Below are 23,743 nucleotides of genomic sequence, written 5' to 3'. Positions count from 1 at the left end.
GAGTTAGATGCTTAACTGAGCACCTAGGTGTCCCTCATATAAAATTCTTATGAGATCAGGTTGCAAGTTTGTTAACTTTATGTTTAACTTAACGCTTCTACTTATTTTGGTCAAATTAATTTTTCCAACTAAAACACATTAAAGTGAAACTACATTAAAGGAACAAAATAAAATTCGAAGAACTTTCTGATTTCTTTTTTTTTTTTTTGAACTTTCTGATTTCTTATCAAATATTAGCTCATCACAAGAAAAGAAGTTAAGTATGTTAGAGGAATGTTTTTAAAGAATTTCACAAAGCCCACAGTGCAGGGATGACTAGGTGGCTCGGCTGGTTAAGTGTCCAACTCTTGATTTCAGCTCAGGTCATGATCTCAGGATCATGAGACTGGGCCCCACATTGGGTTCTGTGTTCAGTGGGGAGCTTGCTTGAGATTCTCTCTCCGTCTACCCCTCTCCTGAATGCAGTACCCCTACTCCTCTCTCTCTCTCTCGCTCTCAAATACATAAAATCTTTAAAAACAAAACAAAACAAAACAAAACAAAACACAAAGTCCATAGTGCATTCATTGTCCCAAGCCTTTTGTACAGATTTGGTTCCTTAGAAGAAACTGAAGTTGACCAAAAATCAAACATTGCTTTACTTAGGGAGGAGAGGTGTCAGGGGAAGTGAAACTGGGTTCTCCAAGCTCTTCCAATCTGTTCAAGTTGTTGAAGTCCAAACAACAACAAAAAGCAGGAGGCTACAGCCTTCATGGCTGAAGGCATGATCTCAAGGATGCTTCCTTTCATCTGATTCCTCAGCTTACTCCTACTTTCTTAACCCTATTCTTTTCTTTGCTTGGATCAAACCCCTTTTCTGTCCCCTCTCTTTAGCAATTCTACTTCTGAGAAACAGTTCAGAGGACAAATTATGGCAAGGCCACCCAGGCTGGGGTGAAGTGCAATCCCAGCTGTCGGCTTTACATATTCACAATTCCCCTCTCCTGGGACACCTGGGTGGCTCAGCAGTTAAGTCTGCCCTCGGCTCAGGGCATGATCTTGGGGTCTGGATAGAGTCCTGGATAGAGTCCCGCATCAGGCTCCTTGCATGGATCCTGCTTCTCCCTCTGCCGATGTCTCTGCCTCTCTCTCTCTCTCTCTGGGTGTCTCTCATGAATAAATAAATAGAAATCTTTAAAAAAAAAAAAAAATCTCCTCTCCTGCTCAGATAGTCCAGCTTGGGAAGGGCTCATAAAAGAAAGGTACAGTCCTTGCTGTCTTTTCAAACTGTCACACCCTGAACGACAATGGGAACCTACTTTTTCCAACCAACTCTTGCTGCATGGTATTCCTGAAAGCCCTCCTAGAATAGGGGAAGAACAGGATATTAATTGGTTTTTTGTTTTTTAAGTAGACTCCAAACCCAGCATGGAGCCCAATGTGGGGCTTGAACTCTTGACCCTGAGATCAAGACCTGAGCTGAGATCAAGAGTTAGACACTTAACCCACTGAGCCACCCACGTGCCCCAGGATATTAATGTATTACTGCTTCAGGTCACTTTTGGTGGCTTGACCACTGATATCCTGCAGAATAAGAGCAGCTCTTGAGTAAAGATTATACTCCATCCTTTCCATTTTTTTTTTTTATTGTAGTTAAATATACAAAAGACTTACCATTTAATCATCGTAAATGTGTGGTTCAGTGGTATTAAGTACATTCACATTATTGTGTAACCATTGGCATAATTCATCTTCCAAATTTTTCATCTTCTAAAACTGAATCTGCAGACCCACTGAACAGTAACTGCCCTCTCTCCCTTCTGACCAGCTCCTGGAAACCACAATTCTACTTTCTCTCACTATGAATCAGAATACTCGGAGTACCTTCTGCGAGAGGAAACATGCAATTTTGGTCCTTTTGTGACAGGCTTGTTTCACCTTCATGTGTTCAAGGTTCATTATAGCATGTGTTAGAATTTCATTTTTTAAAATTTTATTTTAAAGATTTTATTTATTTATTTGAGAGAGAGAGAGAGAGCACATGAACGTGTACGAGCCAGGGAGGGGAAAGCAGAGGGAGAAGCAGACCCCTTGCCGAGCAGGGAGCCCAACTTGGTGCTGCATCCCAAGACCATGATCATGACCTGAGCTGAAGGCAGATGCTTTAACTGATTGAGCCACCCAGGTGCCTCTCATTCTTTTTTTAAAAGGCTGAATAACACTGAATTGTATGTATATGCTACATTTCATTCATCTAGTCATCTGTTGAGGGACACTTGGGTTGTTCCTATGTATTAGGTATTCTGAGTAATACTGCTATGAATTTGTGTGTACAAATCTCTTTGAGATCCTGCTTCCAAATCCTTTGTATATACCAAAGGAATATATTGCTGGATCATATGGTAATTCTATGTTTAATTTTTTGAGGATTAGTCTTACTGTTTTCTTAACATTTTTTTTTTAAAGATTTTACTTATTTATTCATGAGAGAGAGGCAGAGACACAGACAGAGGGAGAAGCAGGCTTCATGCAGGGAGCCTGACGCGGAACTCGATCCCAGCACCCCAGGATCATGCCCTGGGCCAAAGGCAGGCACCAAACTGCTGAGCCACCTAGGGATCCCTGTTTTCTTAACATTTAAAACATATGAAAAAAATAAATAAAACATCACCAATATAATCACACTGTATTTTTTTAAATCAGATCCACACTTAAAATAGTAGTCATATTTGCTTTTTTTTTTTTTTAACTTTTTAAAGTAAAACTTACACCAAACATGGGGCTTGAACTCATGACCCGAAGATCAAGAGTTGCACATTCTACCAAATGACCATCTAGGTGCCCTTATGTTTTATTTCTAACGTGGTAACTCCTACAACTAGTAAAGACATATGCGCAAGGCAGGCTTCGGGCATATGCCCGAAGGCAGGCTCTAAACCACTGAGCCAGGGGCAGCCTGGGTGGCTCAGCGGTTTAACGCCGACTTCAACCCAGGGCATGATCCTGGAGTCCCCGGATCGAGTCCCACGTCAGGCTCCCTGCATGGAGCCTGCTTCTCCCTCTGCCTGTGTCTCTGCCCCCCGCCCCTCCTCTCTCTCTGTGTCTCTCATGGATAAATAAATAAAATCTTAAAAAAAATTAAAAATTAAACCACTGAGCCACCTAGGGATGACCCTAATCTTTGTTCTTAAATTCAGGGACCAGGGAAGGAAGCAGATAAAAAGTAAATGATCACAATGGAATTAAGTGCTATAGTGGAGTACATCTACAAGTATATCCTTGTCTAGAAATACAAGAATGCTTAGGCCATGGAAATTTTTGTAGTTCCACACACTACAGTGGAATTTTACCTACGTTCACTGCCTTTTGGGTATGAAGCCACAAGAGGCCCTGCCACTTTTAAAAGTTATCACTTGGGACACGTGGGTGGCTCAGTGGTTGCGCATATGTCTTCAGTGCAGGGCGGGGTCCTGGAGTTCCAGGATCAAGTCCCACATCCGGCTCCCTGCATGGAGCCTGCTTCTACCTCTACCTCTGTCTGTGTCTCTGCCTCTCTCTGTGTCTCTCATGAATAAAGAAATGAAATCTTTAAAAATAAATCAATAAAAATAAGGGGCTCACTAGTCTGGGAAACCTTTTCCTCTTTGGGGTAGAAGATTACTAGTAGATCATTCTCTCTTCCATCACCAGGAGAGCCAAGAGAACTAAAAGAGGAGGAAGAAATAATTTATCTTCCTCTCATTCTGTCTTGTGAGCAAAGAGAATGTTTTCTGTTTTATAAATAAAGGCTTAGTTTATTTATTTTGTTATTTAATAATTACCAATCTTGGAAACAACCCAAATGTCCATTGACAGATGAATGGATAAATATGGTATATGCACACAATGGAGTTTTAGCTTTAAAAAGGAAGGACAGGGAATCCCTGGGTGGCTCAGTGGTTAAGTGCCTGCCTTTGGCCCAGGGTGTGATCCTGGAGTCCCGAGCTCAAGTCCCACATCAGGCTGCCTGCATGGAGCCTGCTTCTCCCTTTGCCTGGTATCTCTGCCTCTCTCTCTCCTCTGTGTCTTTCATGAATAAATAAAATAAAATCTTTAAAAAAAATAAAAAATAAAAAGGAAGGACATTCTGACACATGCTACAACATGGATAAACCCTGAATACATTATGCTAAATAAAAGTCAGATATAAAAAGATAAATATTGTATAAGTCTTCTTATCATCAGTTACTTAGTCAATTTCACAGAGAGAACAGAGTGGTAGTTGCCAAAGTGGGAATAGGGAGTTATTTTTTGTTGTTTTATTTTATTGATTTAATTTTAATTTAGTTTAATTTTATGGGGAGTTATTGTTTAATGGATAGATTTTTCAATTAAAGAGATGAACATACAATATGAAGGTACTTACATCACTGAACTGTACATTTAAAATGGCTAAACAGTAAATCTCAAGTATATTTTACAGCAATAAAAAAAAAAAAAACAGCAAGAATAACCAATCAATTGTTTTGAACCCACAACTTTTAGGTGAAGTAAAATCACAGAACATATCTTATGTGCTTGCTGCTGCAGCCTCAAGGAAGACCTCTTGGCAGCCTCCAATGCCTTTCACTAATTTTACCTTATTTACTAAGAACTAATAAATTTTCTGAAGTACTGAAAAATAAAAAAAACAAAATAAAAACACGCTTTAATTGTATCACTTACCACTTTAGAAGGCAGTTTCTGGAAAAGTTCACTAATGAGACGTCCTGATGGATTTGTGGCTACAACTATGGCTTCAAGAAGCTGCTCCAGGATCTCCTTCAAGTAACTTGGAGAAGACTGGGAGGAGGGGGTTAGCAGGAAAGAAAGGAGTGAGAAGGACTCTGTGAGAGAAACCCAAAAATAAATGCTAAAATATTAAAGCCAATTTAAAAAAAAGCAACTAGTAAATAGTTACACTTATTTAGAAAGACAAGAATACCACAGAAACACTCTGATGTTGGACATAGGGCTTGTACCCTGGGCATGGCATATGTGAAACTAATGAGGCTCCTTACATTGTGTCAGTAACTAAATCCCTTGGCTCAGGGCCTTTTCCTGAACTCTATTCCACAGTAAACACTGTAACAGTGAAATTCAAGGGCCATATGTGTGAAATGATGGAAACAAACCTTTTTAGGGTCTGAGCAACTGAGACAGAAAATATGTCCTATGATACCTCTTTACACCCGCTGTTTCTATCTACTGAAGTCTATTTTGGTAGAACAAGGACATACATAAAGCTGAAAATACATACTTCTACCCATGGGGTGCTCGGCCGGATCTACCAGCAGAATTCAAGCTATCTCAAAAGTGAATGGAGATTAAATCAAATTATGCACATTACTTCTGCCCTGCAGACTGGCTGACTGACTCCTACCTTGGTCACTGTTTCAACATGGGAAAGTATATGCCCTAAAGTGTACTTGGCCAAGAAGGGTTTGAGTCTGAAGCTGGTTCTATAGAGAGCAATGGCATGTGTAAATCAAGAGTTCTAGGAAACGGGGGTGCCTGGGCGGCTCAGTTGTTTAAACATCTGACTCTTTTGGCTCAGGTCGTGATCTTGGGGTTGAGATTGAGCCCTGGGAAGGGCTCCATGCTCAGCAGGGAATCTGCTTGAGATTCTCTCTTCTTCTCCCTTTGCCCCTCCCTGCCACATCCACTCTCTCTAAAATAAATAAATAAATCTTAAAAAAGAAAAAAGGGGACACCTGGGTGGCTCAGTGGTTAAGCATCTGCCTTCCGCCCAGGGCATGATCCTCAAGTCCTGGGATCATGTCCCACATCGGGCTCCCTGCATGGAGCCTGTTTCGCTCTCTGCCTATGTCTCTGCCTCTCTCTCTCTCTCATGAATAAACAAATAAATAAATCTTTAAAAAAAAGAAAGAGAAAGAAAGAAGGAAAGAAGGAAAGAAAGAAGGAAAGAAGGAAAGAAAAGAAGGAAAAGAAAGGAAAGAAAGGAAAGAAAGGAAGGAAGGAAGGAAGAAAGGAAGAAAGGAAAAAAGGAAGAAAGAAAGAAAGAAAAGAAAGAAAAGAGAAAAGAAAAGGAAGAAAAGAAAAGAAAGAAAAGAAAAAAGAAAAAAAAGAAAAGAAAAGAAAAGAAAAGAAAAGAAAGAAAGAAAGAAAGAAAGAAAGAAAGAAAGAAAGAAAGAAAGAAAAAGCTGTAGAAAATGTACTTCAGGACCAAACCATGTTTTGTGCATATAAAAGAAAGGTTAATGGTATTTCTGGCTTAAATCATAAAAGCACTGGTATTTGTGTTCTCATTTAACAGATCTTTTTTATTTAGTGCAGTCTCAATTTTAAGGTCCAACATGAACTCCATAGATGGAGCACTAACATCTCATGGGCCTGACACAGTACCTGGCAATAACAGACACTTAACAAATAAAACACAATTAGCTGAGGGTCTCCAACCACCTAAGCTTAGAGAACCAACAAAACACTGATGAAAGCAGACTAAATATACCCATGCTTAAGTCATTTACTTCCTGGCTAAAACACAGTACCACAGAGCTTTCAAAAGAGGAGACTTCTATTCTGCAGCCAAGATTCCTCTCCCTCCAAACCAACCAGCTACTTTGGAAACATGTGTTGCAGGTGACCTGGAACGTGGTGTGTGAATGCATCCATACAACCTATTGCCACAAATGGGAAAACTCCAAGGAAATCTCTATGAGTCAAAAATGAGAAGCTTGAAAATTCCCTCTCCCTTCACAAGAACTTAGAGCTAAGAAGAAGCCTGGGAAGTACAAATATGAATGTGCAAGATCCTCCCAATTTCATACTAAAGAAACATAGGCAAGTCCTAAATGCAAGTGGCTTCACTGTTTGACTAGAACCCTGGAAGCCTACAATAAGCCTGAGCCTTCTGTAGGTAATGTTCTCCCAAAAAAGCAATGGGTAAGTTGCTGTTCCTCTATTAATACTAGAGAGTAAAATTCCAGGGAATCCCTAGTTAACTGCCTCTACCTAATTCTAATCATTTAACTGCTAGAAAAAAATTGACAAGGTGCCTAAAAACTGCATTTTGAGACTCTAAGAAGTGGTGACTTTTTTTTTTTTTAAGAGAGGGGAGAGAGAAGTGAGAGCATGTGTACGTGTGAGTGGCAGGGAGGCGGAAGGAGTGGGAGAGTGAATCTTAAGCTGACTCTGCGCTGAGCACAGAGAACAACGTGGGTCTTGATTATCACGACCTGAGTCAAAACCAAGACTCAGATGCTTAACCAGTGAGTTACCAGGCGCCCCCAAATATTTACATTTTTGAGAAATTTACCTACCACTTCTTTTTTCTGTGTTGAAGTTTGAGGAAAAGGTCTATTTAGGTTAACTTAGGAAGAAAGGGGAATGCTCTGCTTTGGGTGTCTCACTATTTAGCTACAGAAGAGAGAGGTCCTTACTTTTATTATCCTTTTTCCTCTTTTTAAACATGTATGTTCATTCATCAAGTATTTATCAATACCTACACACTAGGCAGTCTAGATGCCAGGAATAAGTGAATAAGGTGGTATCTTTTGTGGCTCTATCATTCTCTATGGAGGAAGAAAGTAAGTAAATATGTAAACAAACAAATTATTTCCACATACAGTGACAAAAAACTGAGGACCACAGAACAGAGTGCTGTGATGATGGAAAAGGAAGGGTGCATGGCAAACAACTTAGACAGGTGGTCAGGAAAGTCCACTCCTAGCTGTCATTATTTTAGGTGTATCATGAAAAAGAGCCAGTCACAGAAAGAGCCAAAGGAAGCATGTTCTAAGCAGAAAAGCACCTACAAAATCCTATAGGCAGGAGCACATTTGGCATGTTCTAGGAATCATACCAGTCTAACCTACAAAAAATATCCTGAAGATGATTCCAATGACTCTCCAACTCTTCTTTTTTTTTTTTTTTTTTTTTTTTAAGATTTATTTATTCATGAGAGATACAGAAAGGCAGAGATACAGGCAAAGGGAGAAGCAGGCTCTACGCAGGGAGCCTGATGCGGGACTCAATCCCAGATCCTGGGATCACACCCTGAGCCAAAGGCAGATGCTCAACCGCTGAGCCACCCAGGCGTCCCAACTCTCCAACTTTTAATCACAACACTGCCTACTATTTCAATCTAGCAAGACTGGAATAGTACTTGATAGTATGAAAGTTCTCCTTAAAACTGAGCAGGAAATATGCATTAATGTAAGAGGAACTTATGAAAACAAACTCTCTGGTCATATGCACCCTTACCCTCCTCGTTACCAACACAACTTCACAGGAAGCCCAGCTGCCTATAGTAGCACAGAAGAAATCACAGGCAGGGGTCTTGTTCACTTCCCAATGGTCCATCCTACTTGCTCCAGTTGTACACTTACTCCTTCCGTCACTGTGCCTTGATTGTCTTGCCCATCTTCATCATCATCTTCATCATCTGCTTCTCCCTTTTGAACAAACTCATTTCTTGTTCGAAGGTACAAATCCCAGAGTTTGCAAGCAGCTTTATATTCAGGAGAATCTGGCTGGACATTAACAAAGATAAGAGAAAAAACCCCTCACTTTAGTATTTTATTGCAAATCAATGACTACTTTTAAAGCGTTCTATTCCAGCAGAGACTAGCATTCTAAGGCATTAACTTTGAAACTGTGCTACAAATTTAGAAATCCTTATGATTAAAAGATACATGGGCCTCCATTTCTCTTCTGAAGAACATGTTCTAAAGGCATTCTGAAATAATACTTATGTATGCCTTACTAACTCATTACATTAAGACTTGAAGCAGAAGATAAACAATTTATAAATTAAGACTAATTACTCATACACAAAGAAACGCAATTTATTTATTTATTTTTGAAGATTTTATTTATTCATTCATGAGAAACACACACAGAGAGAGAGAGAGAGAGAGAGAGAGAGAGAGGCAGAGACACAGGCAGAGGAAGAAGCAGGCTCCATGCAGAGAGCCTGACATGGGACTTGATCCTGGGTCTCCAGGATCCAGCCCTGGGCCGAAGGCAGCACTAAACCGCTGAGCCACCGGGGCTGCCCTAGTACTACTTCTATTTTTAAAGCACTTACTACTTTATTTAAAGATTTCTTTTCCTAAAGTGTAACAGGGATAAACTCTGAAACTTCTCAGTAAAAGCAATGCTGGAAGCAATGTTAAAATAAATAACACGTAACTTTAAAAATGTACCCACAACGCTGCCAATAAGGAGTAAGCAATGCTCAAAAGAGCAAGAATAGAGTAAAAGGGGCAGCCTGGGTGGCTCAGCGGTTTAGCACTGCCTTCAGCCCAGGGCCTGATCCTGGAGACCCAGGATCAAGTCCCACGTCAGGCTCTCTGCATGGAGCCTGCTTCTTCCTCTGCCTGTGTCTCTGCCTCTCTCTCTCTGTGTGTGTCTCTCATGAATGAATGAATAAAATCTTTAACAACAATAACAAAAAAGAATAGAGTAAAAGCAGGAACCCAGATGAGCAAGCACAACACTGAAGCTGATGTTCACTTGAGAGCTTTTGTAAGACAAGATAAACCCAAGCTTTAGTTTTCAAGGCTCTCTGAGGCTGCAAGGACAGGAGATAAAGGTCAGGGCCCACCAGAAGCTGGGACTTCAAAGGCCACAGCTGCAGTGTAAGTGGGAATTGAAAACAATTCAGTTTCTGTTGAGAGATGCCTGGGAACAACACTACCCATCTCAACCTCCACTCAGCTAACCTGTGCTTATTATCCCAAACCATAGCACTGCAAGGTGAGGGGAGGCCCAAGATAAATCTCCACTGAGAATTCTTCATCATATGCTAGCTCTAACAAAGACAGGCCAGGTACCTGGGATAAGCGACACACTACCTGAATGAACCTAACTTCAATCTAAGCCTCAATCTCTAGAGATCAAGTTCCAAGACATATGAGCTTAAAGTTAAAATTCCTAAAACACAAAAGAAGGAAATAATCACAAAAGAAAGCCAGCAGAAATCACCGTAAAATCAGATATGCAAGATTTCAGATATTGGAATTATGTGCCATTGAATGAAAAATAAGTGTGTTGAACATGTTTAAAGAAACAATAGGATTGAAAAATATAAGCAAAGTGCAGGGGACCCTGAAGAATAAACTACTTCCAAAATATGAAAAATATAAATATTAAAAAGTTAGAACTCAATAGAGAGGTCTAAGAGTTTCAAAGAAAACTGGAAGAACTAAAGAAATTAACTAAAGAGCAACATAGGCACTAAAAAGTGGACAATGAAAGGTTAGGAGGAACACAGACCTGGGAGGGGTCTAATAGAACACCCAATCAGAGTTCTATCAGAAGGGAGAGTGGGGAAGGGACAGCATGTAAAGACAAAACAGTTGCAAACTTCTCAGAGCTGATGAAAAATACCAAAGATTTAGAAAGCCCTATCAAACCCGACTCTACAAAGACATCCATATCTAGATATATCACCATGAAACTGCAGAACATATGAGATAAAGACACCAAAAACAGCTAGAAAGAAAAGATAGCTAACTAAAGGTTAGGAACTAAAATTACATGGACTTCTTGATAGCAAATAAATAAATAGGGGCACCTGGCTAGCTCAGTCAGAAGGATATGCGATGTTTGATCTCAGGGCCATGAGTTCAAGCCCCACACTGGGTTTTAAAGATTAAAGATTACTTAAGCTTAAAAAAAAAAAGAATAAAGAGTAGAATGTGAGTAAAAACAAATATTGATTATCTATAAAACAATAACATTCTTTTACGGGATTAAAAATCTGCCACAACAGGGGTGCCTGGCTGGCTCAGTCAGTGAAGCATACCATTCTTTATCCCAGGATTGTGAGTTCCAGTCCCATGTTAGGTGCAAAAATTACTTAAAATCTTTTTTTTTTTTTTTAAAGATTTATTGATTTGAGAGGAAGAGAGAGAACTCGAGGAGGGGGAAGGGTGGTGGGGGGAGGGGCTGGGAGAGAATCCTCAGACTCCCCATTGAGCAGAGCCAATGTGGGGCTTGATCCCAGGACCCTGATATCATGACCCAAGTCAAAATCAATAGTTGGATGCTCAACTGACTGTATACTACCCAGGTGCCCCAAAAATAAAATCTTAAAAAAAAATTCTGCCATAACAGAACTAAAATACAAAACATCAGTAGCATAAATAGATCAGAGTTGAATTGTTCTAAGGTCTTTGTATTGTTCAGAAGGAGATTTAAGATGCTGATTAACTTTTGACTTTGATAAATTAATTATGCATATTAAAACTTCTTGAGTAAGAAGTAACAGGTTACCAACACATCTTACAACCCCCAAATTACAGAGAAAATAAGAGGGTATAACAAAATGTAACCTAAGGAAGGCAGAAAGAAAAACAGGAAAAAAAATTACAAAATGAGATAAACAGAAAGTAGAAATTTAGATGACAAGAACATATCCAAACAATGTTATTACTAAAACTGTAAAGAGATGAAATCCAGTTAAAAAGATCATCACCTGTATTAATAGAAATTCACGTATATGCTGTTTACAAGAGATACATTAGCGTGAAAAGGCTGAAGGAAAAGAATGGGAAAAAAATTAACTAGATAAAAACAAAAGCTGATAGAACTATGTTAATATCAGATAAAACAGACTTCAAACAAAAGACCTTACTAATGACACTACATAATGAAAAAATTTCAATTTACTAGGACAATGTAACAACTTTAAACTTGTATGTTCCCAGTTACATAGTTTAAAAATACATAAAGGAAAAGACCAACAGAGTTATAAGGAGAAACAGACAAATCCATGGTCAGAGTGAGAGATTTTAAAATACTTCATTTGGTAAATAGTTTGTGCAGATAAATCAGTTAAGGATATCAATGATTTTAGTGACATAATTAACAAGCTAGGTCTGATGGACACAGGCAGAATCCTGTATCCAGTGAACAGCACCCCTGTTAGTCACAAAATTTATAGCATCTTTATTCATGATAGCTAAAAGTAGAAACCATGCAAATGCCCATCAACTGGGAAATGGATAACAAAGGGGGGAATAGCCATATAACAGCATATTATCTAGTCACAGAAAGGAATGAAGTACTAATACATGCTACAAAATGAATGAACCTCAAAGACATGCTCAGTGAAAGAAGCCAGTCACCTAAGGCAATGTAGTATTTGATTCCATTCATATGCAACATACTGAACAGGCAAATCCACAAGGAAAGAAAATAGATTAGTGATTGCCAGGGGCAGGGAGGAGGGAAATGGAGAGCACCTGTTAATGCCTATGGTTCTTTTGGAGGTAATGAAGATATTCTGGAGTTAAGTAATAGTGATGTTTGCACAACTTTGTGAATACACCAAAACCCCCCGAATTCTATACTTTATTATTTTTTAAAGTAGGCTCCAGCGATGCCTGGGTGGCTCAGTGGTTTGGCACCTGCGTTTGGCCTGAGGCATGATCCTGGGGTCCTGCATCGGGCTCCCTGCATGGAGCCTGCTTCTCTCTCTGCCTGTGTCTCTGCCTCTCTCTCTCTCTGTGTGTGTCTCTCATGAAAGGGTAAATAAAATCTTTTAAAAAAATTAAATTAAATTAAATTAAAAAATAAAATAATAAAATAAAATAGAATAAAATAAAATAGGCTCCATACCCAGTGTGGAGCCCAACACAGGGCTTCAACTCACAACCCTGAGATCAAGATCTGAGATGATATCAAGAATTGGAAACTTAACCAACTGAGCCATCCAGGAGCTCCCGAATTCTACACTTTAATTTAAAGAAGACTTAAATAAACAACAATACACCAAATTCAAAGACTGGAATAATCAATATCACAATTATGTCAATTCCCCACAATATCATTGATCCAGAGTCAATGCAATTCCAATAAAACTTCCTTGGGATCCCTGGGTGGTGCAGCGGTTTGGCGCCTGCCTTTGGCCTAGGGCGCGATCCTGGAGACCCAGGATCGAATCCCACATTGGGCTCCCAGTGCATGGAGCCTGCTTCTCCTGCCTATGTCTCTGCCTCTCTCTCCCTCTCTCTGTGTGACTATCATAAATAAATAAAAATTAAAAAAAAAAAAAAACTTCCTTTTTTTGTTTTTAAAAGATTTTATTTATTTATTTATTTAATCATAGAGACAGAGAGAAAGAGAGAGAGAGAGAGAGAGAGAGGCAGAGACACAGGCAGAGGGAGAAGCAGGCATCATACAGAGAGCCTGATGTGGGACTTGATCCAGGGTCTCCAGGATCACGCCCTGGGCTGCAGGCGGCGCTAAACCGCTGCGCCACCGGGGCTGCCCAAAACTTCCTTTTTTGTGTGTGCTTAACACAACATATAAATGTATAAGGGCCAAGAATAATCAAGAATAATCAATAACCTTCCTTAACTGGTAAAGAATTATAAAGCCATAATTATTAAGGCAAGAAACAGCCAAGTGAGCTGAAACAAAAGGAACAGAAGGGCCAGAAAGGGACCCAACAGTCCAGGGAAATGGTGCCAGCACTGAAAGTGTAGATGGACTTGGAGATGGCCACTTCAAGGTGATGCTTATCCCCATTCAGAAACAAAATAGAACTCTACCTAGCAGAAGACACAAAACCAATCTGAGCTGCCTTAGAGGTTTATATGTGAAAGAACTATTAAACTTTTAGAAGAAAATATAAGAGTGTCTTTATAATCTTTGGATGAGAGGGAATTCTGCAACAAGACACAAATGACAAACCACAAAGTTAAAGAGTAATAGACTGGATTATATTAAAACAATCTTCTGTTCATCAAGACACCATAAAGAATGAAAACAGCCTCACAGTGGACTATGACAGCAATAAATACAAACCAAAGAGGATTAATATCTAGAATACATAAAAAAACTTCTAGAAATAAATATGAAAATGACAGACAACTCAAGAGAAAAGCTGGCAAAAGATTTGAACAGACACAAAAGAAACAAGAATGGTACCTGCTACATGAATCTTCAGTCTCTTTATTAAAAGAAACAAACTCAAACCACCAAATGAGAAAACACTACTTACCTACTAGACTGATAAATATTTAAAAAGCCAAGCTATTACTCTAATTGGATACCTTCTAAACATGGTGCTTTCTTACCTTATAATAGGCCTTTGCATTGTTAAAAAGCAGCTGGAAGTCAGCCGTCAGCAGATTAACATCATCATACTCTTCCATTTTTAGCTTTTGTTGGATTTTCATCAAATCAATGGGCTGAGAAACCACTTCATAATAGTCAGGTTGATTTCTGTAGTAATTTTTTTTTAAAAAAGGTATTAGTCCAAAGTCCATAAAAAGTTATATTTCAAAACTACTTGTGGTCATGTCCAACATCCCAAGTGACAGAACATACTAGACTTATTCCTATTATTACAACTGAAAAGGAATAACCAAAGCAAGTGCATATGCAAGCCCTTTTCTAAGTATATATTAGCAACATAAAAACCTAGCTTAACATCTGTAATGGTTATTTATATGCTAAATATCTAAGATTTAGGGCACCAGCACTAAAACTATGTCACTGGCCTCTTCTGCAAATGAAAATAACTTACCTTTCGTGGTGTTCAATAGCGGCTGAAAACATTCATTTTCAAAGCTCTTTGCAAACTTACAAAATGGACTGGCTCTTCACTTAGTGACCAGAACTTTTTCTGCCAAGTACTACCAAGTGCCTACTATATATACTGCTCTGATAGCAATTACTAAACTTATAGAGGAGAAAGATGAGGTCCTTGGCACAGGGAGTTTACCAAAGATAAAAGTCCTAAGACAAAAACAAACATGACCAAACCATTGAACAAAACAAAACAAAACAAAGAAACCCAAAACACATAGGAATGATAAATACTAAATCCAGAATAGTGATTATCTATCTCTTGGAGAGGAGAGATAGTGAAGGTCACAAGGAAACTTCAAAGGTAGTCATAAATGATAATTTCTTAAGTTGGGTTTTGGGTTCATGGATGTTTATTATTCTGATTTTCTTTTATTTAAATTCAATTAATTAACATATAGTCTATTATTCATTTCAGAGGTACAGTTCAGTGATTCATCAGTTGTATATGATACCCAGTGCTAATTATATCACTTGTCCTTCTTTTAATTTTTTTTTTTTAAATTTATGATAGTCAGAGAGAGAGAGAGAGAGAGAGGCAGAGACACAGGCAGAGGGAGAAGCAGGCTCCACGCACAGGGAGCCCGACATGGGATTCGATCCTGGGTCTCCAGGATCGTGCCCTGGGCCAAAGGCAGGCGCCAAACCACTGCACCACCCAGGGATCCCATCACTTGTCCTTCTTAATGCCCATCACCGTCTGTCTTTTTTCAAATGAAATTTCATTAAACAAGTAAATCTCCTGAAAAATTATCTCAGTGACTATTTCTCTCAATTCTCCCTCAGGGGTAAGTAGTTAACTCCATTCTAAATGGATAAGAAATAAGTTACTACCTTACAAAGAATGTCATGGTCACAAAGGCTTTAATCTCTCTTGGGACCCTGGCTGACATTTTACAGCCCTTTATGTGGGATATATTTAATTCCTAAAATCTTTTATTCTGACATAAAAATTGCAAGAATAGTACAAAGCATGTTTTTCTGAACCATTTGAAAGTAAGCTGCTGACATGAGGTTCTATGGCCCCTGAATAATTTAGTATTTCCTATAAACAAGTACCAAAGCACAAACATCAAAATCAGGAAACTGATTCTGCTACAGTACCACCATCTAATCCTCAGACCCCATTCATATTCTGTAACGGTTCCAAAATTGTCCTTTTTTTTTTTTTTTTTTTTTTTAGATTTTATTTATTTATTCATGAGAAACACAGAGAGATAGAGAGAGAGGCAGAGACACAGGCAGAGGGAGAAGCAGGCTCCACGCAGGGAGCCTGACATGGGACTTGATCCAGGGTCTCCAGGATCATGCCCTGGGCTGCAGGCGGCGCCAAACCGCTGCGCCACCGGGACTGCCCCCAAAATTGTCCTTTACAGCCAAACAATCAAGTCCAGAATCACATCCTGCATATATATTTCTTTAGTTTCTTTCATTCTAAAACAGGTCCTCAGTCTTTCCTCAACTTTCAGGATCTTGATACTTTTGAAGATTATGAGCCAGTTATTTTATAGGGTGTCCCTCAATTTGAGTTTGTCTGTTTTTCTGATGAATAAATGCAGGCTACACTTTGGTAAGACTACGACAGAAATGATACCACATTCGTCACACTGTATCCTTTCAGGTGACACAAGATTTCAACTTGTCTCAGTTCTTACTGTGGGGCTCATTCTCTGATCACTTGATTATATAGTAGTGTCTGCCAAGCTTCTCAACTGACAGAGCTACTGTTTTCTTCCCTGTACTTTATGGAGCAGTACCTCCAGACTATGTAAAAGTCCATCCCTAATCAGTTTACTCACTTATTTATATCAATATGGACTTCTGGAAGTCATTAAAACCCATTACACTAATTATTCTGATGCTCAAGCTGCTCAAGGTTGGGCCAGGAATAGTCCTTCAAGATGGTTTGATCTCTCTATGTACTTCTGACATGTTCCCATCACCCTTTGAACATCTGCTTGCTTACTTTCCTTTTTTAAAAAGATTTATTTATTTATTTATTCATGAGAGACAGAGAAAGAGAGAGAGGTGGGCAGAGACACAGGCAGAGGAAGAAGCAGGCTCCATACAGGGAGCCTGAGGTGGGACTCAATCCAGGGTCTTCAGGATCACGCCCTGGGCCGAAGGCAGTGCTAAACCTCTGAGCCACCCAGGCTGCCCAGTCTGCTTACTTTCTGGCAGCCTAAGATGTTACAGGCTCATCTTGTACTTGCCCTTCAAATCAACCATTTCCCCAAATAATTCTGGTTCCTTTCAATGGTAAATGGTATTTAAAAACGACGTCCAAGGTGCTGGATGTGCTCAAGTCTCCTTGTGTGTTACCACTCCCAGGCTGTCTCAAGGGACAGAGCAGGGGACAGACATATGCTTACTTATATCTACATTTCTATTATCTACATATGTTGGAAACCATGAATTCACACCAACACTTTTTTCTTTTTTTTAATTTTTCTTTTCACACCAACACTTTCAATTCCAATCCTACACCACAGGGTTCATTCTAGTTTTCTTCCCCTATGTGTACCTCCTTTGTCAGATAATGAGAAACTTGAATCCTATTTATTCACAATGTATTACGTACGTGATTGGTCTCCTGTTTATAACCAATCTCCTCTTGATGCTGCCTACCTCCATCCCACAATGCTTCTCCTCCCCTCACTAAGGCTATGACCCCTTGCCCTGGGCTAGGCCACACCCCATGTAGCCCTCCTTACTCCATCCATGACAGACTATTGTCACTACTACTCCCTCAACATGGACATCCTCCCTCCACTTAGGCCTCAACACCCCATGCCAGAAAGTCCTTCAACATAAGCCCCTTCTTTACCATGCCCAGGCTCTGACACTGTGTGATGTGATATTGCTACTATCCACAACCCTCCCCGCAACATCCCACCACCTAGCTTCCTGGCAGATGGCAGGTTTGCTCAGTCTCATCTAATGGCTTTTGGATTAAATTCTTCAGGAAGGGAAAAGAAAAGGAAAAATAAATTGAATTTTTTAAAGCTATTACCAACTATTTATGATTCTAGTAAACTATGAAATTAAGTATTAGGAGATTAAAGGAGTGCTCATTTTACTATCTGGAGAAAGTGCAGGAACATAAAGGTCTCAGTGAATTACAACAAAGGACCATCCAGGCCTAATGTTGATGTTGTCAGTGATGCCAAGGGACTTTCTCAGAGTGAGCGTTAGGGCTTTGTTAACCTGAGATCCACCAGGGATCTCTCTACCTGGGCCTGATGGGCCAGTCTATTGCTCCTTGTTGAGGCTGGAGCCTCTCAGCAGCCTCTCAGATTTGGGGGATTATCTGTAGACAACTGAGAACCCAATTGAGGACCTGCACCTAGAAAGAATACTTTCTCCCAGAAGCTCTGTCAGAGGGCTCCTCACAAACATTTTCAGACTTAGCACACAGACAAAAGGGAGATCAGGATCCCAACATTCCACTGTGTGTGTGATAAGGTCAAAACAAGGGCCTCTCCCTTTCAAAATAAAAGATTTCTACTAATTTTTCCTACTTAGGGATCCCTGGGTGGCGCAGTGGTTTAGCGCCTGCCTTTGACCCAGGGCACGATCCTGGAGACCTGGGATCGAATCCCACGTCGGGCTCCCGGTGCATGGGGCCTGCTTCTCCCTCTGCCTATGTCTCTGCCTCTCTCTCCCTCTCTCACTGTGTGCCTATCATAAAAAAAAAAAAAAAAAAAAAAAAAATTTCCTACTTAAATCAACATATTGAAAAGCATAAAATAATAAAAATTGTCCCTACTCATCCAGAGATAAAAGCACTATTAGTATCCTTTCAGACCTCCATGTACATGTATATACAAACAGGATTGTGCAGTACACATTCTTGCACAACAGCTTTTCTCTTTCAACACATGGCACCCTGCCATGACATGGCCACAAAAGAGCCAAACCATAACTGACACTTTTAACCAGAAGAGTGAGAAATACTGGGCCTGATATGTGGAGCCTGCTGTCTACCTTCCACTCTTTTCCCTATCCCCAGGATGGCAGCATTCCGAGCTGCTGCATGGCTACCAAAGAGCATCTTCATCAGCCTTGCTGCAGCTAAGTTCTGACCAATACAAGAGCTGAAGTGTACCATATCCAGGTCACATCCTTAAAATGCCTTATTTTTTCCTATGGGCTGGAAGATAGCTATGAGGGTGAGCCATCTCAGACCATGCAGACAAGAGTGATATCACAAGGAGAGCAGAGGAAAGAGGCAGATAATACCTAGGCCCTGAGGCCTTTACAAAACAGGACTTTTATATGAGAAAAAGCAATTTTTCTGTTTCAATCACTGCTAATTTGGATGTCTTAACACAAGTAGTTTTTTGTTTTTTTTTTAAAGGTTAATGCGAGAGAAGGGGGCGGGGAGGAACAGAGGGAGAGGTACAAGCAAACTCTATGCTGAGCAGGAAGCCCGACTTGAGGCTACATGGACCTAGGATCATGACCTGAGCCAAAGGCAGACACTTAACCAACTGAGCCACCCAGGTGCCCCACAAGAAGCTTAATATACTGATCAAAACAAAGTCCCAAAAAAGAGATTCACAATTGTGTAGCTCTGAGTATTACAGCTTCCCACAAACTCTTAAGAAAATATATACATTCCACAGAGGGGTAGAGATGCCCTCAGGCACAGCACTGGGGGGAAGGCAATCAGTGCTCATAGGGTACCACAACTTGGAAGCTAGAAGACTGTGCTCTAGCACCCAAAGGCACTCTTCAGGACTAGCCTACTGGTGGGAAGCAGGCAACAGAGGCAGTCCTCTTCTATGAGGAGTTTGTGTACTCCAGTATGATGCTGCTCTTCTCTACAGCATACAGGTTAAGAGCACAGGCTTCAGAATCAGAAAGATTTGAGTCTCTCTACCTGGTTACAGTAGTTCTGAGATCTTATGCAAATTCTCATCTATAAACCACAATAATAATACTTGTCAAGTTTAAACAATATAAGGAAGTGCTTGGCATTGTGTCTAGCATGTGGTAAATAACAAAAATGGGCTTTTATTACATGCTAATTAAATAACATTTTAAAAGACTGTTATGGGGAATCTCTGGGTGGCTCAGTGGTTTAGTGCCTGCCTTTGGCCCAGGGCATGATCCTGGAGTCCCGGGATGGAGTCCCACATCAGGCTCTCTGCATGGAGCCTGCTTCTCCCTCTGCATCTCTGCCTCTCTCTCTCTCTGTCTTTCACAAATACATAAAATCTTAAAAAAAATAAAAGACTGTTATGATAAACCAACAAATCTGGAAGCAGTTATCTGTTTTTAAAAAGAGCTCTTCTTTTTTGGCCATGACTAATCTACATCCTTTAATTCAGGATGCTGACACTGTATTCTTAATGGCTCTGCTCTTTGAGGTGAAATGTTTGCCTTCAGCTCAACCTTCAGCTTATTCATTACCCACCATGCAATCAACAATCATGAATGAATCTAAATCCTTAGTTAACTCACTGTACTAGTTTCCTACAGCTGCCATAACAAATTGCCATAACTTAATGGCTTAAAACAACACAAATTTATTATCTTCTAGAAGTCCCAAATGGGTCTCACTGGACTAAAACGCAAGGTATTGGCCTTCTAGAGGTTCTAGGGAAGAATCCATTTCCTCACCTGTTCCAGTTTCTAGAGGCTGCCTCCATTCCTTTGCTTGTAGCCCCCTTCCTCCATCTTCAAAGTCACGGGTGTAGCATCTGCAAATCCCTCTCGGATTCTGACTTTTCTGCCTCCGCCCTCCCTGTTTAAGGACCCTTGAGATTACACTGAACCCATTTGGATAATTCAGGATAATTTCTCCAATGCAAAGTTAGTTGATTAAGAAATTTAATTTTTCTCTGGCATGTAATCCAACATATTCATAGATTCTGGGGACTGGAACGTGGACATATTTGGGGGCCATTATTCTGTCTACCACACTTACGTACTCCAACTACCAGAGTTAGAAGGGAATAGTGATGTCATTTTGATAGCAAGAGAAGGAACCTCTAGGCAGGGAGAACACAGCCTCTACAGGGAGGTGTATGCAATGTACATACTGGGCCAGCAATATGTTTTGCTTCATTGGACCAGAGAAGTCAAACCCAAAAGTACAGGCACAAAGAAAAACGAGCAAGATGAACATAATCATTGTGGCCTCTGTATATTTTGAAAACAGATTCCTTTTAACAATGATAGCTACAACTTCATTGCTATCTTAAAGACTGTAAATAATTTTTAAAAATACGCCTCACTCTTGTGGCACCTGAGTGGCTCAGTTGGTTGCTGTTTGCCTTCAGCTCAGATCCTCATCTCAGGGTCCTGGGATCGAGCCCCATGTGGTTGTCGGGCTCTCTGCTCACCTGGGAGTCTGTTTCTCCCTCTGTACCTCCTCCTGCTTGTGCACTCTCTTGAGCACTCTCTCAAATAAATAAAGAAAATCTTTTTTTTTTTTTAAATGCTTTACTCTCAAGGAACTAGACAAAGAAGAACATAATAAACTCAAAATGAACAGGAGAAATAATATACAACAGATTTAAAAGAAAATAGAAAAACAAACAAAAACAGGAATAAAGCTAAGAGTTGGTTTTTTGAAAAGATCAACATTAATCGACAAACCTTTATCTGAATGAACTAAGAAAAAAAAGAAGACTCAAAATCACAAATGAAAGAGGGGACATTACAATCAATGCCACATACATAAAAAGGATTATAAAAGACTATGAACAACTGTATGCCAATGAAGTAGATAATTCAGAAGAAATAAATTCCTAGAAACATGTAAGACTGAGTTTGAAGAAACAGAAAATGTGACTAGACCTATAACTAGTACAGACGCTGAACCTATAATCAAAAATCCTCCAGTAAAACTACTGGGTATTAACCCAAAAATACACACACACACACACACACACACACACAAAATCAAAGGAATACATATACCACATGTTTATTGCAGTATTATTTACAATAGCCAATTATGAAAGCAGCCCCAGATGTCCATCAATACACGAATGGGTTAAAAAGAGAGGATATGTATATGTATATACGTATATACATACATACATACATATATACATATGCACAATGAAATATTACTCAGCCATAAAAAGAACTAAATCTTGCCATTTACAACAACATGGATGGAGCCAGGGTATAATGCTAAGTGAAATAGGCTAGAAAAAGACAAATACTGTATGATTTCACTCATATGTGGAATTTAAGAAACAAATGAGCAAAGGGGAAAAAGAGAGACAAACCAAGGAGATTTTTAATTATGAAGAACGAACTGTACTACCGTGGAGATGGGTAAGAGGATGGGTGAAATAGGTAACAGGGATTAAAGAGTACACTTATTGTGATGAGCATGGAGTAATGTACAGAATTGCTGAATCACTATATTGTACATCCGAAACTAACACTGTATGTTAACTATACTGGAATTTAAAAATTTAATTAAAAAAAAAACGAACAAAAAAAAACTTTTCTTTCCCAGCAAAGTCCTGGGCCTAATGGCTTCCCTGGTGAATTCTACCAAACACTTAAAGAACTAAAATTAATCCTTTTCCAACTTTTCTAAAAAAAAATTGGAGAAAAAACTTATTCTGTGAAAGCATCAATATTCTTATACCAAAGCTAGCAAAGATGTTACAGAAAACTACAGACCAACATCCTTTATGAACACTTAGAAAATTTTTCAACAAAATACTAGCAAAATATTAAAAGCATCACACCATAAACAAGCAGGGTTTATTCCTGGAATTCAAGATGATTCAACCTATGGAAATTGATAAAGTAATGCATCATAGCAACAGAATGAAGGAAAATAACTGAGTGATGATCTCAACAGCTGCAAAAAAAAAAAAAAAAAAAAAAAAAAACCTGACAAAATTCAATACCCTTTCAGGATAAAACTCTCAAAAAATTAGGCATAGATGGAAAGAACTTCAACATAATAAAGACCATATAGGAAAAGCCCACAGCTACCATCATACTCAAAATGGTAAAAAATTTAAAAAAAGCTTTTCCTCTACGTTAAGCAACAAAATAAGGATGCTTGCTCTCACTACTTCTTTTCAACATATTCCTGGAAGTCCTAGGCAGAACAATTAGGCAACAAAAAGAAAAGGCCTCCTAAATGAAAAGAAACAAGTAAAAATCCGTTTACAGATGACATTATCTCCTAAGCAGAAACTCTAAAAGATCCAAAAAAAGGGCAGAATAAATAAATTCAGCAAAGTTGCAGTATACAGAATTAACATATGCAAAAATCAGTTGCATTTCAATACACTAACAGTGAACAATCCAAAAATGAAAAAAACCCATCCAATTTATAATAGCATCAAAAAGAACAAAAAATTACAAATAAACCTAAACAAAAACATGAAAAACTTGTGCACTGAAAACTACACACCTCTCTAAGAAATTAAAGACTCAAATAAATGGAAAGATATCCCATACTCACAGATTAGAAAACTTAAATATTGTTAAGACACCAATACTCCCAAAGCTATCTACAGATTCAATCCAATACCTATCAAAATCCCAACAGTACTTTTTGCAGAAAAAGAAAAATCCATCCTGAAATTCAGATAGAATCTCAAAGATCCCCAAACAGCCTAACCTATCCTGAAAAAGAACAAAGTTGGAAGACTGTCCTAGGGTTCTTCAGAGAAACATAACTAATAGGAAAGAGATACATACACACAAATATGTATAGACACACACACAGACACACACATGCATGGGTCTTATTATAGGAATTGGCTCGTGTGATTACCGAGGCCAGGAAGTCCAGGATCTGTCATCTGCCAGAGAATCAGGAAAGCGAGTAATAGGAGTTTGAAGGCCCAAGAACTAGGACCTCTGAGATCCGAAGGCAGAAGCAGATGGATGTCTCAGCTTAGAGAGCACTAACTGATCCTTCCTTTCCCCTTTCGGTCTACTCAAGGCCTCAGGAGATTGGGCAATACCCCACTGCACTGGTTAAGGCCATCTTTTTTATTCAGTCTCCTATTTAGAGGCTAATCTCTTCCAGAGACATCCTTATTGACATAGATATATCTGGGAATCCAGTCAAGATAGATATCTTAGCCCAGCCAAGTTGAGACAGAAAATTAACCACCACAAGGATTCCTACTTTTTGATTTCAAAGCATACTACAAAACTACAGGTGTGGCAAGGATGT

General features: G+C 39.3%; 1 protein-coding gene across 50 annotated transcripts in view; it reads right to left on the bottom strand.

Annotated features, from left to right (window-relative positions):
• Positions 1-23,743, bottom strand: part of PBRM1 (polybromo 1) — a 120,809-nt gene that overhangs the window by 89,017 nt on the left and 8,049 nt on the right. For 48 of the 50 annotated variants that reach the window (XM_072720844.1, XM_025986600.2, XM_072720848.1 and 45 more), the window contains 3 exons: positions 14,052-14,199; positions 8,349-8,492; positions 4,684-4,800 (listed from right to left, as the gene is read on the bottom strand). In XM_072720844.1, the coding sequence (XP_072576945.1) occupies positions 4,684-4,800; positions 8,349-8,492; positions 14,052-14,199 (409 nt within the window). Of the gene's footprint in view, positions 1-4,683; positions 4,801-8,348; positions 8,493-14,051; positions 14,200-23,335; positions 23,475-23,743 lie in introns of those variants that run through there. The other 2 variants (XM_072720872.1, XM_072720869.1) reach the window with 2 other exon arrangements.

This window comes from Vulpes vulpes, chromosome 9 (assembly GCF_048418805.1).
Source record: "Vulpes vulpes isolate BD-2025 chromosome 9, VulVul3, whole genome shotgun sequence".
Taxonomy (NCBI): Eukaryota; Metazoa; Chordata; class Mammalia; order Carnivora; family Canidae; genus Vulpes; species Vulpes vulpes.
Note: the sequence above shows the minus strand (reverse complement) of the source record. Positions and strands in the feature narration are given on the sequence as shown.